Source organism: Cuculus canorus, chromosome 5, assembly GCF_017976375.1.
Source record: "Cuculus canorus isolate bCucCan1 chromosome 5, bCucCan1.pri, whole genome shotgun sequence".
In the NCBI taxonomy this organism is placed as follows: Eukaryota; Metazoa; Chordata; class Aves; order Cuculiformes; family Cuculidae; genus Cuculus; species Cuculus canorus.
Window position 1 is genome coordinate 33,922,820 of NC_071405.1, and position 19,690 is coordinate 33,942,509.

Here is a 19,690-nt window from a genome sequence, read left to right on the forward strand (position 1 = left end):
CAGTGATTTAAAGTAGGGAAGGGGACACAAGCCAGTAGAGGATTTATGTTACTTCATCTCCATTTGCACTTGATACTCATTCCTTTCTTTGTGGTGTAAAGCGTTTTGACTTCTTTTTTTTTAATACTGATATAAATTTAATGATAGGGAGCATAACTGCCTGGTTTTGGTTTTTTTGACTAACAGTTTATAGAAATCGGAAAGAGATAGTGAGCTCTACCACTCAGCATGAAATGTTCCAAATCTGAGAAAACAAAACCATTCCTCTGTTAACAACTAAGCAGTTACCAGTCCTGCTTTTCAGGAACACCCAAAACTTGTCTTAAATGTTGTCAATGCTTGGAATATGCAAAAAGTACAAGACTGAGCTGGGAGCTGGTAAATTCTCCTATTTAGTGTCTTTACTTCCATGTTCGTAGAGTTTCTGAAGTTCAGCCAAATTATGCTTTCTGTGACACTCGTTCAAATCCAGGTTAACTCGACGAGCCTTGTTCAGGATTTACACTAGTTTCCCTGAAGGAATAAATTGGTCCAATAAAATTAAAATCAACACACCAAAACCTAAATAGAAAATTAAGACTTGATGTCATTGCATTTGTGGATTCTAATGAATTAGTCACATAGTGTTCTCTCCCCTCTCTGAGACCTCAGATTCTTTGGCTACATGTTTATTTTAGTTTTTAGGATTTTTGTTCAAGATGTAGTTAATTTGCTGGCCCATTCCTGAAAATGTAAGGCTTCCCATTACAGATAACCGGGGGTTTAGAAGCTATAGTTTTGCAAATGCTACATTTTAATCTGCATGCCTTTTCCCTGCCAATTCTTTCCTTAATGCCTATGTGGTCTGACTTGATTCCAGAAGAAAAATCAGGATTGTATTATTTTCAGAGATTATGTTTCTGTTTTCCCCCCATAGTTGGCCAGGATACTATTGCATTTTCTTGTGTTATGTGTGAGCGCAATAGCATCATCCACCACTCTAAAATATCATGTCATTTGGAATCCTGTTGTATAAACAGTGAACTCTTTCTGTTTCACCCCTATGAACTTCTTATAGAGAATCAAACTTTCATGAATACAGGAGAACACCCATCTTTTTAGCATATATATCTAAAATGGGTTTATATTTATCAGAGTTCCTAGAATCTGGATAATTCTTCTGAGTTTTATAAAACGTCTTAAAATAACTTTTTCTTTAATCCTCTCAGATCAATTGGCATTTGAGCTTTTCCAAATCATTTAGTTGTTTACTGTATTCTGTCAACATTATGAGTCTTTATTAAGAAAGCTTTTGTCTTATTCTTCTTCAAAGGAACTCTTTTGGAGGACCTTATTCTTTTATGGTCAGCTTTTCCCAGTAGATATATATTGCATAAGTCTTCTTGCTTTTGACGGTTAGTGATGCAAGAAATTGCAATGTAGCCTTGAGGTTCAACCACCACAACTACTACTACTTCTTCTTCTTTGTTCCTTGAGAAAATTCATAATTTGCTGGGGAACAGCAATGTTCTTATTAACTGAAAATGGCAACTCTCTAGTTTGAGAACATGGGTTCATTTCAGTTGGGCTTCTCAGGAAACATTCATTGAGGAAGTGTGGGTCAGATGAGCTAATCTAGATTTGGAAAAATCAACATATGCGAAAGGTTCATTGATCATTGTTGAATAGCTTTTATCTGGTCAGTTGTAAAATATTTACACTTGCCTGTAATTACTTAGTCTTCCATGACCTGAAATGAACATATTTTTAAGACTTTTATTCAAGGATGTGAATTACGATACTATAGCAGCAGTTTGCATCTGACAAGAGAATTAGGAGCTAGTGTAACTTGTACAGTAATTGGCAATTTTTCTGCTTTTCTAGAAAAGCTGTCCTTTGCAAGAAGTTTAAAATGACCTCCTAAGAGCCCTTTCAATGGGAATTACCCTGCTTTTATGTAATATACAGTAGTATTTTATTTTGTATAAGGTGATATAAAATCATCTTCACTCAAAGCTTCCACCAAAACTGGATTTTGATTCAGAATGACTTACTGTGAGATATGGATAAGAGGACAATTGATATGGTCCTGAATAACTGAGATGACCTTTTAGAGAGATAAGTAAACACCTTTAATTCTTTATTTTACTGTTGCAGGAAAGAGTTAAAAAAGATGAAGAATATTAATGGCTTGAGATTTAAAACTTGTTAACCGTTACCCTATTGATCAGCTAAATAGAGTTTCTCAACATTCCTCTGGGGCAGTGCCCCTTCATTCTGCCATGGTAAACCATAAATGTTGTTCGCTTAACTAAAAAGGACTTGAGAATGCCGGGAGTGTCATTGAGTGACACAACAGGGATACCTGCTTACTAAAGCAGGTCTTGTCAAACTATAGATATTGCCACTGCTCCTTCAGAGCCGAGTCTTGTTATAAACCAATATATACAGCTTCTTTCTCAAAATAGTAAGGTTCATAATTCATTGCCTGAATCTTGACCTAGTGTAGAGTGAATTTAGTTTCATTGAATGAAACTGGACCTCTGAGTAATTTTGAAGAGAAATTTTGCAGCGTTACGTTTCCCATTTCCAAATAACACTTGACAGCTTCTGATGAATTTTCTTTGAGATCTGAAGGCTTAAAGTAAAATCCATGAAGTACATGTCTAGTAAGCTATTTTGTCACAGACCCCTTTGAGTAAAATACTTAGAACAACACCGCTTCCAAATCAGCCTCTCTGCTTTTCTGTTGACTTATACCACTTAAACCTTTCTGTCAAACATCAGTCAATCAAAAAAAAGAAAAATGTGTGCAGGTTGGACTAAATAATGATTTCTGAATTATAGATGATTCACATATTACATTTTGTGATGGAATTTATTTTGACGCCTGAGGAATAATGTGTTTAAACAAAGATTTGTTTAAAGAGCAAACGAAAAATGAACAAACTGAAACCCCTTTTTCCTCTAGCATGTTACATCTGCCATGACCTGTTACCGTATTATTAATAAAAATGAAGTTATGTATCTTTTATTACTTTCAGTTTATTAACATTTACAGGAAGCTCCAGTAATCAGGGTCTACAAAAACTGCAGCCATGCTCAGAAAGGACTAACTTCTGTTCACCTAGAATTGCATTATTCTTCTGTCTTTATTTTGTGGGCTTTTTGTTTTCATTTAAATGAGGGATTTGCATGTTGTAAATTACCAAAGTAGTGGTGAACTAAGCAGAGAGTATTATAAATAATCCTGCTTGAAGGCAAATGTGAAGTAACAAAATGTCTTTGAGAGACGTCGGCTAAGTATGTCCTTATCTTTTTACATTCTTCTTTTTATATTTCCTTAGATCATAGATGAAGAAGAAACACAGTTCATGAGTAATTGTCCTGTTGCTGTTACTGAGAGCACACCTAGAAGGAGGACACGGATTCAAGTGTTTTGGACGGCTCCTCCTACTGGTACAGGCTGTGTAATTCTTAAGTAAGTATTTCAAAACGTATTAAATTAACCATTAAAGTAAAATTCAGTCAGAATAAATCTCATGTTTATTAGATTAAGAACTACTGGAGTTCTTTGCTTTTTTTCTCTTTTGACACACTTGACCAAGGATGGTTCTACTGCACAGTTGGATGTTAACAAGTTAAAACCTCAAGTATTCCAATGTTACTCCAAGCCTTCAGTAGCCATTGACTTGGTAACCCTTGCTAAACTTGGCTGGCTCTCAGCCATTTATTTCCTCAAAAAAAATTCTGAATTTTTAAGATCAAAATTGCATTTATCTGGTTGAGATTTGGATGAAAAACACATGATCCTAGTTGAGACGAATTACAGGAATATTCTGTAGAGTCTGGATTTTCTAAATGAACCTTTATCAGTAAAAACAGTGAATGCTTTAATTTTAGAACTGGTGATCTTTTACTGATGTTTTCCTATTATTTCTACAGTCTATTCCTAAAATATGAGTATTCATGCTTTTTAAGCAACAGTCAAAGATAACATTGAGTAGGTGCACTTTGCTTTAGGGTCGCTCATCTGTCTGTAAAAACCTACTACAGAGAGTAGCAGAGGAAACCAGCAGAGAAACATTGTGCTGTCTCCTAAGATTTTGCTTGTCATGCTTAATAGAGCAGATTGGTTGAATATGCATGGACAACTGGGATTTCTTTGCTTGCTTTGAATCTATGTCTAGGATAAGCCTTTACAATTGCTAAGATTGTCTTGCAGTAGACCGAAGAATTTCAGTCTTATCAGTAGTGGGGATGCCTTTAGAGATACAAAACACCTCTAGACTTCTAAGGAGATGCTAGCACAAAGGTTTTGCTGAAGGAAGTTCATACCACTTCAGGAAAATGTGTTGTTAAAATTGCATCAGAAGTCTGAATGGGCTGCAAAATTGCAGCCAGCAAAACTGGCCCATGGTTGCACTACTCTCACCCTGTGCTTCGCTTGGTTCTCCTTTTGCTGATTAGCACAAGAGATAAACATCCTCCTCTTCCACATCTTTGAGAATGATCTAGCCTCAACTCTGACACTGGCTGTGGAACAGTCTTATCTTTGGCAGCGTGCTTCTACCTGCTGCCTCTCGGTATCAGTAAAATAATTTTGTTTAAGATCATTTTTAATGTGCACTAAAGTCTTTTCTCAAGCTTAGGATAGACAAGCGTACATCAGACTGCAGCAAAACTGTAAAGCCTGCTGCTTGCTGGATGGCCAGACATACTGTGCATTAAAATTTATACCTGGAAATTTTCAAGAGTTCCTTCGGCAATCAAGAAGATTCTTTCAGTGTTGCTGATCTGTCTATCAGTAAAGCTATTTGCTTTTCCCTTAAGGACTACCTCCCTCTTAGTTGCATAACAAATATTGCTTGAGACACTTGCTGCTTCAGTAGTGTAATAATAAGGTGATGATATTTTATACATACTTTTAAAGAGACAAGATTTAAACTTTAATCTAATAGTAATATGCAACAGCACAAGCTGATGGATTTTTTCGTAAGTCCTAAGTAGAATTGCCATTACCAAAACAAATGAGCCAAGACTTACACTTTTCTTACTGCAACTTAAACATCTATGGCTGAAGCTGGTTCAGGTACCTGCCTGGGGCTTGTGAGTAAAGGAGTGTAGGAAGGCACCACCAGCTGTAGGAAGCTTGATAAACGTTTCTTCTCTCTCCTTTCTGCTGGGTCAGGTCATGCTGGATGTTTTAACGCTGATTTTCACTGTGAAGTACTCACATTATTGCAGAAGAAACAAGAGAAGCTCCAAAAAGTAACAGTTGGAACTGCTGTTCTAATGTTATACACACAAAAGTATGAAATTGTCACTGCCTTAGAGAATGTACAGATTAAATCAGCAGCATACAGGCTTCTCAGACTGCTGGATGTACATCAGTAGTGCCAACAAAACAAGTGCTGATACAGAGTTATATTACCTGACTGGCACCAGTTTCCGTAATCTGTTTGAACAGCTAAAAAAAAGTCTTAGAAATTGAAGTGCCTTCGGAAAGGAAAAAAAAAAAAAAAGTGTCGTGACCACTTATTTACAGTGTGTGAATGTGCCTTAGGTGCATATGTGCTGGTGAAAGTGCAAGGAAGTTGTTAGGTACTTTGCAGTAGAAGTGATGTGAAAAATGCAAGCTTGTTCCCGATAGTTGTTTTATTGACCTGAGAGGGTAACTAACTGCTCCATTCTGAGGGCAGTTCAAAGAGAGAAAGAAACAGCCACCATTATTAGGAGTTGCTGACGCCAGAAATTAACATCATAATGTGAGATTTGTTTGGTTACAGTGTGGTCCTCCATGGCACCATACATAGCAATCACTGGTGTGGTTTTGGCATTAGCAACATTTACATTTTTTCTTTTGTATGTAAAGCTTTGACCACATCTAAATTAAGTTTACAGTCAGCATTCTTTATAAACACTCTTTATGGTCAGCTCCCATAGAATACAGTTTTAAAAATTATTCTGTAATTTCTGAGAGCTTTAATGATACAGTAAAAACAAAAGTCTAAAAGCAGTTATTATTTTAAGTAGTGAAGTTCAAACTCATCATGGAAAAATTCTGAAACTTTGAACTTTAGAGGGAAGAGAAGCCCTCTGTATTTTTCTTTTTTCTGTGTGTGATGGAGTGCAAATAGATTTTTATTATCACTGCGTATCTGTCTAAATTCTTTGAGGCTATCTGGTCATTTTCTTTAGAATTTCCAAAATAGAATGGCAGCATTTTGGAGCCTGTTCTGAATCGTAAGCTTATGTTTCTTCTTTTCCACTATGCCCTGGCCTACTGACTTCAATATAAATAAAAGTTCAGTGTAGTCACAAGTTAAACATAACTGATCCATAGAGACTAAAATCAGAGATTTTAGTGATTTTAGTCTCAAATATTGGAGGTTTTAGATTTATGATGGTATAATTAAGTATAGAGGCTTCCAGTAAGCTTTTCCTGGTCTAGTACTGAGGTCTGGGAACATTTTTTTTGACGTGTTTTATGAAGTTAATACCTTTCATAGAAACACTTGATTGCCCATATTTATCTTGTAGTCTTCTGAATGCTTTCTAGGCAGTAGTGCATGCAATCAGTTTGGTTATGACAAGCATAAAATGACACAGGCAAATTGGTAATCTGTAGTTCTAGGGTTCAGTAAGGGATGTTAAATCTATTGACATAAGCACCTAGGTGTATAAGGCCAGCTTTCTGGCAAAACGCAAAGTTTAGGAAAGGTAACATATATTTGAATTAGACTTATACTACTTCACTTTCTAAAGCATCCCTTTCTGTGTGAAAACTTAGAATTGAGGAGAAAAAAAAAGAAAAAGAGGGAGATGAAATAATATGTGATGTTGCACTGTCATTGCTTAGTTGAGAACAATTCATCTATTCTTTTCGTTCTCACTAAGTGATGACAGTGAAATAGCCTAAAGATTTGAATCCGTCTGGACTCTTTATTGAAACTGCCAGTGTACTGAACGTACTTCCAAGATGCAAACACTACATGAGGCTTTGTTTGTCCAAGCGTTTAAGCGTATGATTGAATCTCACTAAACATGAGACAGAAGGCTTCATTTACATTTTGCACACTGCTTGGGAGAACCTCGAAGTTTAAGCCCTCTTTCCACTTGTCTGATGTACACTAGGAACATTGTGCAGCTAAATCCAGTTATAGGAAGGCACACAAACTCCAGCATACTAGCTTTTAAAAGGATTTCTGCAGATGCATGAAATGGAGAAATTGTTTATAACTTTGGGGATGACCACAGACACTAGAAGATTATTTGAAGCACCTTAATTTTTAGAATGACCTAATAGAAATTGTCAGCTGTCAGATAGCATAGGCAGCCTCATCACAGCACTAGGTACTTGAATAGGAAGTTTTGCTGCATGGAACAAAGTTGTTATAAAAAGATAAATCAACAGAATGCCCTTGGACCTTACTTACGAATGACGATTCACTTGACTGCCTCAGCATCTGTGCTATCTTCAGAAGCTAACCAAATATAAGCATGAATAGAAATTTTTTTCCAGCAATATCTTCCTTGCTTCCGTGGTTAAAGATATCTATTTGGACCATTCTGAGCTGCCATGCTGATGTGCAGTTTACTTGCTTTCATGTTCACAATGCAACATTAAATCTTTCTATCCTGGTTTACTTTCCCTTGTTCCTTGTGATTGATTGGATGCTAAGGTGCAATGTGGCAATAAGGGAGGACCAGATAATTTCCTTCATCTTCTGACAGAAGTTCATGTTCTGAAACTTATTTACTAGATTTCTATGCTCTTCAGAATGCATTTTCTTTCTAGCATATAGATAACTGTGCAGTGGCAGAGTCTGGTGATAATTATATAATCACGTGGAAGTGGACTAACTCAATCTGTTTTAATATTTTCTATAAGAGACTGAAAATTGGTTTGTTTAATTTTTTTAACTCTTTCCTGCATGTAGACAGTCATTCTTGGTTTAGCATGTTCTGCTTTTCAGCAAAAGTGGAGCAGCACAAGCTCATTTCATTTTTATATCTGAAAGCTAATATTCAGAGCCTGTGCCTAGTTCTGTAAAAAAACCCAACCAGGTAATGAAGATGTCTAGTTTAACAAGGAAAGTCTTAACTGTGGATTTTGCCAAGTGACTTAAACTGTTGTCAAAAAAAAAGACAATAAATGTTTTTTAAAAGTTTCTGAATAGTGACAGAGGAACACTTCTTTTAGGCTTTTTTTTTAACTCTGGGTTTCTAGAAATGATTCTTAGAAACAGAAAATCATTAAGTCAACTGGTCAATTGTATTCTTCAAGAGAAAGTGATTCAGGTCAAAGTGGTATTGAACAAACAGGTAAAGATGTGGTCCCTGTAATTCGTAGAAAATACAAAACAAAACAGTTTTCTGGAAGTAGTTTTAGAATTCTGTAACATAAAACAAGAGTAAAGAAAATTTTGTAATTTGTCTTTCCATGTCACATATTAAATTTTCATGGTAGGGAGAATCCTGTTAATACTCAGATTGATTAAATCTGTCAGCTTGTGTAGATCTCATGAAGAGTCAAGTATTGCTAGATGGTAATTATCTTTTTCTCCGTTACCATTTGGCGATTTTCACTGAGCCTGAGATTAATTGTTAATGTAGTAAATTATGGCCACATGCAGATAAGTTATATTCAATTTATCATTTAGAAAAGAAACCACAGTTTTCTAATTGGCTCATGGAATAAACGAGTTCTCAGGCAAAGGATGTGCCTTGTGTGGTAAATGTAACAAAAGTTCTTGATGACAAGTTATTTATTTCTACTATACATATCATGCTGTAAACAACCAACAAATTAAAATATGGTATCTGTAATCCATGTTTATTAGCATTGCTACTTGCAGGAATCAACTGTATTTGTCATAATGTCTCTGCTTTTTGTTTCTGGAAATGTTTTCTAAGCCGTCTCCAGGGAAGCATTTTGTAATTTTCGAGGAAAAGTGTGAAACATTGTTTTCCTACACGTGTAATTATCTTCATGATTTTAATTACATTGTTTGTCTGTAGTCAAAAAAGAATAGAGGAATTTTAAATTGCAGTCTTCCAAATAAAAATTATGGACAACTTTAATTCTAGTCCATGAGCCTATGGCTTGGATATAATGCTCAGTTTCTACCTTCCACATGGATTCTGAAAGTCCTCTTGCTCTGGAGCCTTCAAAGCACTGAGGGTGAACGAACTCCATCAACAGCTTTTGGAGTATGTACTTTTTGATGTCTTGAATCTTTAAGCATGATATTCATTCAGGTCACTTGGCATCTCACTCTTGAGTAAACACTATACTGAAATGTGTTGTTGGAAAGACCAAAAGAAAAACCAAATGTAGAGAAATCAAATGTCACAAAGCCCCATGAGTTTGTAACTACACCTGCATACAGAAACTGCCTTGTTATGCAGTCAGATCTCTTCTCTGTACTCTAAACTCATGATGATGAAATCCAGCCTGAGTCCTTGGGCCAGAAACAGAGCACCAAGGCATCTGGATTACAAGCCCCACAATATACAAGAGCAGCTCCATGGTGTATAAATTATTATATGACCAACTCAATTACAGTGCATTAAGAAAGGTATTTGTCAGAAATGCCAAATTGAAGTGGTCGTAAGGAATGAATATCAGAATTAGTCTCTCTTACTAGAAGTGTTGATGTTACGATTCTGGATCAGAGAAAGAATTTGCACAGGTTTACTCCTGCCAGAATGAAGTTTCTGTTGTCAATGAGCTGCAGAGGGGTTCTGCATCAGTCAGACTCCTTTAAAGGGGAGGAAGGTACAGTGCTGCCTCTGAAATTATTACCAGTCATTTAAAAGGAATGTCTGATAGATGATCAGAGTTGAATTTAAAAAACAATAAAGTAAAAAGAATGGTGTACAGTTACAGTTCACAAATTTGTGTTACTTTTCAGGCCTGTCCCAAATTCCTATCAGTATCTATGAGATGGCTGAGGGAGGAGCAGTGGGGCAAGGTTTTGAGTTATTCGGGTTACTAGATTAAGGTGATTGAGCAGTATAAGTAGATTCTTTGCTCTTTGCTGATGCTCTCACCACTGAAACATTTTCTTTTCTTAGCTAGGCTGTATTTAACCCAGTATGTGCAATTTTCCGTGGTTTGCCAGGATACTTACCTGAGTAATATGTAGCTCAAGTCTTTTTCTATATGCCTAATTGAATATTTCTTTAAATGCTTTACATGGGATATATTCTTTAAATGCATCCTATTTGTTACAAAACATGTGAAATATGACAATTTAACATACTCTTCTAGGATTCCTGAATACTTGTTGTATTTCTTGAAAAAGAGATTGTTGGATCTGTACTTACAAAAATACACACCGTTTATTTTCATGCAGATGAGCTACTAGTACATAGCTGAAGAGCTATGAGAAGTTCACTGTAAAATTATGCCTCTAAATATTCAAAGTGTAAAAACAAACAAGAAAAAAAAATCCTCTGCTTTGTCTGAACTGGATATTAATCTTGTTATTCAATCTTTTCCTTTTTTTTTTTTTTTTTAGTCTTTCTATGCAATTGTCCAGATACTTGCAGGTCAACAATTTTACCTGATTGTTTATAAAAATACTAGTATGGGGGCAATTGAGTGCTGTTATAAAGTATTTACCGAAAGCTTTCCAGTATATGTAAATATGATGGCTGAGGGAAAATAGAGAACAGTCTGCCTTCCTTGCCTAACAAGAGCACTCAGTAACAATTATATGCTGTTTATAGAACAGTATAAGATAACATTTCTTACAATATAAATAGCTATATAGATTCTTCAGCGGAATTAATGAGTCTTCTGCATGCAGAGAAGTGATCAAAATTCATACTAATAGTTTAAAAAATAGAAATCTGTATCTTCCTGTTAACTACCACTTCTGAACTTCATTTTTGATACAGAAAATAGCAGTCTAACTTAATATTTAGTTATGAACAGCTTATTTTATGTAGACACTTTTTGTATTTCTATGCAATTAAGATAGCAATCTAAGGTGTTTCTATACTCCCTAATATCCATTAGAACAAATACAACCTTTGATACATTGAAAATGTACTACTATTCCATACACAATTCGTTTGACCTCATTTCATTTTTCCCCATTCTTCACACTTAGTAGCAGATGTGCACAGCTTTAAAAGCCTAGGCATGTAGGTTGGAAGTGAGTAGATTTGAGTCCATTCCTATCATTCCCAATGTGGTGTTGTATACAACTCAACTCATTTTTCAGAGCCTCTATTTTTTCAAAAGCAACTGGAGAACAGTGACTCCTTATAAAACACTGCAAGATAGAAAAGATTATATGTTGGTATTGCACTATTCTAATTCCCTAAAAACAATATAAATGTTTTCTTTGTACAACTTTTTTAAAATTTTATTTATTTTTTTTTACAAAACACAAATAGTACAATAGATTTAAACTTTGTAATGTAACTAACTTACAGCCCTATACTTCATTTTTTTAAGCTAAACACCCACAGAGAGTTTAGTTGTATTAGGAAGGAATAATAACCTTCTGTGCTTCTGTACAGCTCCTGTATTTATAGCAGCTCTAATATTAGATTGTAAAAATGCATATTTGCATTTTAATGTATAAAGTAGCAGACCACTGGATCTACTGACTAAACACATCTACATTTAAAACAAAACCCCATTTCACTTTCCCATTCTCACAGATTTTATTTTGTTCCTTTAAATTCACAATGGGAGCACATGAATTTGGAAAGTGTTGTAAATGGATTTTGTGTTAATTTTATGTTCTTCTAAATAATCTTTTTTTTACAGCATAATTAATATAGTAATCCTGTAAAATCTAGCTAGATTCACTCATATACTGTTTTGTTTGCAAAGGCGTTATGTTGCAAAGCAACTTAACGCTTTTGTTAAAGAAAAGATGGGTTTATTCCTTGAGGAGTGCAAAGCAATAGAAAAACAATATGAAAAATAAAAAGAGTAAGGGGAGGATGATGGTCTCTCCTCTTGTAGTAAGGGGAATATAGTTATGGCTGTATTATGAAAGATAATATTTTTACCTGTTTCACCCTGTACCTTGTAAATACCAATGAGAATTTCATATTAAAAAAAAATGTTTTGCCATGTTTTGTAGTGAATGGAAGCAATGTGTAATTACTCTTATTGGTTCATATGGTTATTATTTTGCAAACGTGCTTGTATTTTTGAAAACAAGCTCTTTTACAAAAAAGTAAAAAATTGCGTTCTTTGATGTACACTGGGTTAGGAATACAGGCACTAGAAAAGTACAACATAGTTTATGACAAGGCATAATGATATTGGTTCTCTTTGTGATCATCACTGTGTTTTCTCAAATTTTCTGGGGAAATACTGCAATTAAGATTAATCATTAACAGTTGGCACAAACTTAAACATAGAACTGATCAGAAGTCAATTGTATTCCCATTTGGTACTTAGCAAAGATATATGGGGTATTTAAAACTTTTGCTTTTATTTCTTAACAATTATACATGCTGAATTTCTTGGCTCTGGACTCTCAACACTATTGTAAAGATACTTCCTATGTGTTTAAATTGTGCACTTGGAAAAATTATATGAAGTAGCAAGTCAGGTATAGTGACTTCTACTTTCAGATCCAAAACTTGAAGAGAAATAGGGAAGCTATAGCAAATTATGTTAAAAGGGACTTTGTTGAGGTACCCAGGCCTTTAGGATTTGACAACAGTATGCAAGAAGGATGAGCCATCATTGAGTTGCCCTTGTCCACCTTTGTTGTTCTTAAAGGTAAAGCCTTGGCAATCCCCGTAAGGAAGTGACAACAGTACTTACCTGCCATTGCTACTGTTTTGCTAAAATGATGCCTCTGATGTTCCTTATTCCCAGGTGCTCTAACCCTCTTTTCATGTTTTCCTTGAGTCATCTTTTTTCTAGGCCACTCAATCCCAGCTCCTTGAATTTTTTCCCCTCCTAGGTATCTGATTGTTCTCATTAGTCGTGCCTGACCTTTCTCCAAAAAATATTTATTTTTGAGTTCTGGTACCCATAACTGAGCACTGTAATTTTACAGATGCCGTGCATGACTCCAGTTTATCTTAAAGAAAATGCTTCAATGGTAGTGTTTGCTGTTTTTCGTATGAGAATAAAATTTATTTGTTTTAAACTCCTGATACAGTGGACTTCATCCTGCTATCAAATACTTCTGTCATTGACTTTTTCTTTTCTGTCTTTGTGCAAGTAATTAATCTTATCTAGAACAAGGACTTTGTGTTTAACATAATTTAATTACAGATTTTTCAGAATTCCTGAGACGGCCAGATCCAACACTCAACCATGTCCTTAAGCACCACATCTACCGTCTTAAATAGCTCCAGGGATAGTGACTCAACCACATCCCCTGGGCAGCCTGTTCCACTGCTTGGCAACTTTTTGAGTGGAAAAATCTTTCCTAATATCCAGTCTAAACCTCCCCTGGCACAACTTGAGGCCATTTCTTCTCATCCTATCACTTGTTACTTGGGAGAAGGGACCAACACACAACTTGCTATAATATCCTGTCAGGCAGTAGTAGAGAGTGGTAAGGTCTCCTCTCAGCCTCCTTTTCTCCAGACTGAACCTCAGATCCTTCAGCTGCACCTCATAAGACTTGTGCTCTAGACCTTTCACTGGCTTCATTGCCCTTCTCTGGACTCTGTCCAGCACCTCAATGTCTTTCTTGCAGTGAGGGTCCCAAAACTGAACACAGTATAGAGTTGCGGTGTCACCAGCAATGAGTACAGTGGGACAATCACTCCCTTAATCCTGCTGGCCACTCTGTTTTTGATACCAGCCAGGATGCTGTTGGCCTTCTTGGCCACCCAGGCACACTGCGGGCTTATATTCAGATGGCTGTCAACCAGCACACCCAGGTCCTTTTCCACTAGGCAGCTTTCTAGCCACTCTGCTCCATAAACTTCCTCAGCACCAAGGTCAGACCAACAGGCCTATAATTCTCCAGATCCTCCTTCCGGCCCACTTTGTAGATGGGCATCACTTTTTCTAACATCCAGTCAACTGAGACCTCCCCAGGTAGCCAAGACTCCTAATAAATGATTGAAAGTGGCTTGGGGAGCAATTCTGCCAGCTCCCTTAGTACCTTTGAGTGGATTCCTTATGTGTGTCTAAGCAGAGTAGCAGGTTGCTAACCGTTTCCCCTCGGATTATGGAGCTCCCTTCTGCTCCCCACCCCTGTCTCACGGCTCAGGGGGCTGGGTACCCAGAGAACAATTGGTCAAAACTAAGGCAAAACGCATTAAATACTTCAGCCTTTTCCTCTACTTTGTCACATCCAATTAAAGCTGGAGATTCTCTTTAGCCCTCCTTTTCTTGCTAATGTATTATAGAAATATTTTTTTATTGTCCTTTACTGCAGTAGCCAGATTAAAGTCTATTTGAGCTTTGGCCCTCCTTATTTTCTTCCTGCGTGACCTCAAGACAAGTTTGTAGTCCTCTTGAGTTGCCTTGCCCCTTCTTCCAAAGGTCATAAAATCTCCCTTTTTCCTGATTTCCAGACAAAGCTCCCTGTTCAGCCAATCCAATCTTTTCAGCACATGGGGATGGCCTGCTCTTACACCCTTAAGATTTCCTTCTTGAAGAATGTCCATCTGTCCTAGACTCCTTTGCTCTCTTGGACTGACTCCCAAGGGACTCAAGCCTGTCAGCCAGGCTCCTAAACAGGCCAAAGTCTGCCCTCCAGAAGTCTGAGGTAGCAGTTCTGCTGAGCCCCGTTTTTACTTCTCTGAGAACTGAAAACTATCATTTCATGATCTTTATGCGCAGGACAAAATTTGTGTTCCAGTAAGATAAGATAAGTGTTTAAAGCATTATTACATCTTATTTACATATCTTTGAGAGGAATTGCAACGGATTTAAGACATGTGAGGAGGGAAGGTCTCTGAAGTATCTTGCACTGAAATCTGATTTCTGAATTTTGCTCCCGGTAAGTGAAGAAATAAACTAGTAAACTCTGATTTCTTCCTGTCTTAGTCTCTAGAGCAGAGACTTTATTTTCATAAATTTAAGTAGTGGGATAAAAAAAAAAAGGACTCCATAATTTTCTTGTTATTTGCTGTTTGTAAATGAAAATCATTGTTAATTTAGGAGCCTGACAGCTGTAGAACATTTGCCATTTGGCAGCAGCTGTCAGTAGCACTCCAGTTTATTTTACAAACAGATGTTTAATTTGACTTCAATGCCATTGTCAATTTTTGAGGGGGAACAAAGAGAGGAAAAGAATAGCAATAATCATGATAGTAATAATTTGATTTCCTTTCAAAACATAAAGCAGAGTCACTATTGATGACATCAAAAGTGTTTTCATTTTTTAGTACTGAATGTTTTAAATCAGTTTTTCTTATAACTGCATGAAGTGACATGAAGCTTTCCTAGTGCATGGTAACTCATTTAAAGGAAGTGATTTGTCTTATGTCAGGAACCGAAGGCATTATTTTAATGTAGTATGCTACATTTTTAAAAAACGTCATTCTACTTCTACAGTTTACCCATAAAGAGATTTTTGTCTTTCTATTAGAACTGGGGTACCAGTGGTCCCACTGTCATACAAACATAAGGTTGTTTACTGTAGTATAATAGTATTCTCATTTCAATTCAACAAAAGTGAAGGGCAAATAGGATCCAGTAATGATCAAACAAGATAACAAAAAAGCTAAGTAACATAATGTGGTTAATTTTTAATCTTAGTAATCAATTATTTTACTCAGTATGTTTACAGTGACTAGGAAGCTTTGATAAAATGTGTTAATAGAATATCTTGGCAAGACCCTCCATTATTCAAAATGTCTACACACCCCGACAAGACAGTTGAAATTAGCAGTGTTTGGTCTCAGTCCTACACCACTTTGGCAGTTCTTAGATTTTATAAAGTCTAAATTAAATTAGCCATAAATAAGGCACTTCTTACTGATCATTTGCTCCTTTGTAATTTAATCTGTTAACGTATTTCAAGACTATTTGTTTCTATGAGTGTATATAAGTAAACCTTTGGTTAAATTTAAGAAGCTATATTGGGTGTGTTCCTTTGCATGAAATTTTCTGTGTTAGCAAAGTTTTTCTAGCATGCTGAGTTCAATATTCGCTGAACTCTCTGCATGCCCATAGAAATCAAGTACAGCTCTGCACAGCACATTTTATAGTTGAAATTTCAAGCACAGCTATATTTCAGTATGAAAGGCAAATGGCTGAATTAAAAAAGTGTCAGATTCTGCCATCCTTGCTTCTATTTAAATTATCATGTGGATTTAAATATATTAACTGGAGACTCCCTAAGAGTGACCTGTTACATCAATAATGCTATCAGTATGTGAACATGATATCTATCTTCATTTTTTTTCATAGGAAGTGCCACAAGATAAATTCTGATTTGTTTCCTGAAAGGACCAGCTACGTGTATTATTGAATTCTTTAGAAATTATGAAAGGAAAAAAAACACACAGAAATGGAATTGCTCTTCATGTGAACTGACTGTTAAATTGATTCTTGTTGTCTTTTTACTTATCTGGTTTGACAGTTTTTTGAAGGGATTTGGTGAAAGGATTGAAATATTAAATTCAGCCAATAATTGGGTGGGCCATTCCTTTCTTTTCCTTGCAGTAATTAGATACCCACTTTCTGTATTTTCTACTTCATTAGATATGCATTAAGTATCTTTGCTATCTGAACAGCAGCAGTCTGAATGCTTTTTCCATTGCTTTCCTGAAGAAATGGGTTTGTTGCTCAGACAGTTCACTGCTTCAACAGAATGTAGTTTAAAGTCTTGCAATACCCCAGAAAGCACACTTGATTTCTTTAATAGTTGCTGGATTTTCATTTGCTGCAGAAAGGATAGGCTTGCAGACACAGGGTCCTGTGTCTAGAGAAGGAATCAGCTCTGTTCGTTAGGAGGATAATGAGCTTGATGCTTGCTCACTGTGCAGACAGTGTATGTAGACTGGGGATACCTTTCATTCATTTAAATACTACAGATTACTCATCATAATGTTTCTTGCTACAGGTTTCTCTGAAAGTGGAATATATGCTTGTTCTGTCCATAGGAAAAAGAAAAAAAGGTTTGCTCTCTCTCATTCTGCAATTGCCTTGCAATTGTTCGCTGAAGTAAATATATGACAAGACAAAGAACTTGTACAAATAGAAAAATGTTGCCTACTGCTAAGATGGTGCCCTGTATTGAGGTACCACCATTTCATGACGGTCCATAAAGAAATTCTCTTGTTCATCGGAGTTAATTTAGATAGCAAATATTAATGAACAGGCATTTATCTAATTTCTCTGAATAAATTATGGAAAAACCATTGTCTTGAATATAGTGAAAAAATACAAATAGATCTTCATTCCTGTTAATTTTATTGTAGTAGTCTTCATTTCTGCCACACATAGCTCTACTCACAAAGTACTAAATATATTCAGGCAAGTAAATAAAATAAAGCTAAACTTGAAGAAGAGCTAAATTTCAGAGATATGAGCTTTCAGCATTGTCTTTATCAGTAAGATTGATCCAGTAACGAAAAAAATTAAGTGCTGTCGTTGTAATTTTCTAGTTTTCTAGTGGCTACTCATGCATCAGAAGAAATTCAGGCTGTGATTCTCTTCTGATTAAGTGAAATTGAAGTTGGTAATTTATTTAGTAGAAGGCTGATCAGTCCTCAATAGAGTGTCATCTCACAATCAACGCAGAATATGATTGCAGGGCACATCTAGGTTTTCAAAACACCCTCAACACAAGTATATCTGATAACTGTACATTTTTAATTTTCAAAGCATGTATCTTTTCCTGTCTCTTTTTCTGTGAAAATGTTTGGTAGCAAAATGGCTGCCCACCATAAAAGACAAAGTCAGACAGGTGCATCTTATATTTTTGTCTTGAAGATCAGATTTGTTTTCCTTGTTGCTTCAGTTTCCACATCTTAACCAACTGTTGGAAAAGTTCAGATTGCACTGCTTGAGTATCAATATCAAAAAAATATTCAATTCACCTGTTTCACCATATACATACCTGAAGGAGCACCCCTGCTTTTGTCAGCAATGCCTGATTCCTTGCTCTATTTCCTCCTATATCTCTAATGACACGTGGTGTATCTCGATTATCCATGCAAAACATCACCCTCTCAGAGTTTCTAATGAAGTTAAGAATCTAATTAACTGCCCTTTTGTTTCATATCAAAGTTGGTAGGGATGGATTCCAGCTCCTAGTCTATGCCTGCTTCTTAAAGCTGTTAATATAAAGTGTAATTTATCATGTTAATCCTTTCCATTACTACTTACTACTGTTCACAATACTCCTTTAATAGTTCTATTCAGATGCTTTTCTTGTCCTGATGACTGAAATAGATACAGACTGCAGCTTTTGCTTAATCCCTGATCCTTTAAGCATAGTTGTAACCACTTTGTCTATGATAAGATGACCTTTATCTGGGTCAGCAAGACTTCTGGAGTCCCACAGAGGTAAAAGACTTCTTGATACTTTTGAGTTTTTTCCTTCTCCCTGCTGCTGTATGTTGTTTTATAGAAAAGGCTTTGAACCACCTTGAAAAGGAACCAGTTACTTCCAAGGGGTTTCATTACCCCAGGCAGTTTTGGAGAGCTGATGTATATAATCCATACATAAATCCATAGTCTGGATAGTCAAATCCAAACAACTTGCTGCTGCAGCAAAGAGATGTGACTAGTCTTTGTTCCTGACCTTTCCATGCATGTCTCAGACAATTTTTGATTGATTTTCCTAACACCCTTCTCTGTACCATTCAACATTGCTGTTTCCTGGAGTATGTCTTCTGATTTTCATGTAGCATTTAACAATTCTTTCTCTATTTACTTTCTTGGTCCTTCTGTTTCTTGCCATTACTGTTTACTTTGTATGTCCCAGGTCTGCTGCTGCTTTAGCTTTTGAATCTATTTTATCACCCCATTCAGCATCCTGATTATTACTCCATTGAGCCTTTAGACATATAATTCACAACCGATCCTCATGAAAATTCCTTTGTTTATAAACCTCTTGTGCACCAATACTTATTTAAAAATACCTCTGCTACCCATGCTGTAGCTTCTCCTAACCTAGCAAAATATCTGTTGTGTTCCCTTCAGACAATAATTTGAATCCAGTAGGATCACAACCTACCCAGCCTTTTGTTGTCTTTAAATGTCAAGGATTACTGTAGTCTATTTGCTGGGCTGGCATGCTTGAGTTGTTCCTTGTATGTTGTCCCATTCAAGTTCAAGGCATGCATGCCTTGGGGACCATTTCCATCCATATACTTTGAAATTCCTGTGAACCAAAGGTGATTTGTACTGTAATTCTGTACTGAAATACTTCAAAATCTTCCTCAATCTCCTATGTAGGTGTTGTTTGTAAATTATTGGAGATTGACCTTCTGTTCCCATATTGATTAGGGCACAACAAAAGAGAACATCTTACTGAAAGTTGCTGATGCTGATCTGTGGTTTGTTAATATTAATGTCCTCAGAGCAGTAGGAGCATTGGAAGCTCTGTGCTTCCTGTCACTGATCCTAGCAGAGTATACTTTAAAAGAGACATTTTATTCGCATCGTGATAGGGACAATGCATGTGAAAATTTCGTTTTTGCATTGTCCAAGCAGTTGCTAAGCCTTCCCAAGCACAGACTGAACAGAACAGCTCTGGTATTGACATTTTTATCTATTCAAAGCTTACTGAGGCCAGCT

At 36.1% G+C, this 19,690-nt stretch overlaps 1 protein-coding gene across 1 annotated transcript in view; it reads left to right on the top strand.

The window, feature by feature from the left end:
* SPON1 (spondin 1) overlaps window positions 1-19,690 on the top strand; it is a 159,540-nt gene that overhangs the window by 36,474 nt on the left and 103,376 nt on the right. Inside the window, exon 3 of the mRNA XM_054068115.1 lies at window positions 3,327-3,460. Within this exon, the coding sequence (XP_053924090.1) occupies window positions 3,327-3,460 (134 nt within the window). The remainder of the gene's footprint in view (window positions 1-3,326; window positions 3,461-19,690) is intronic.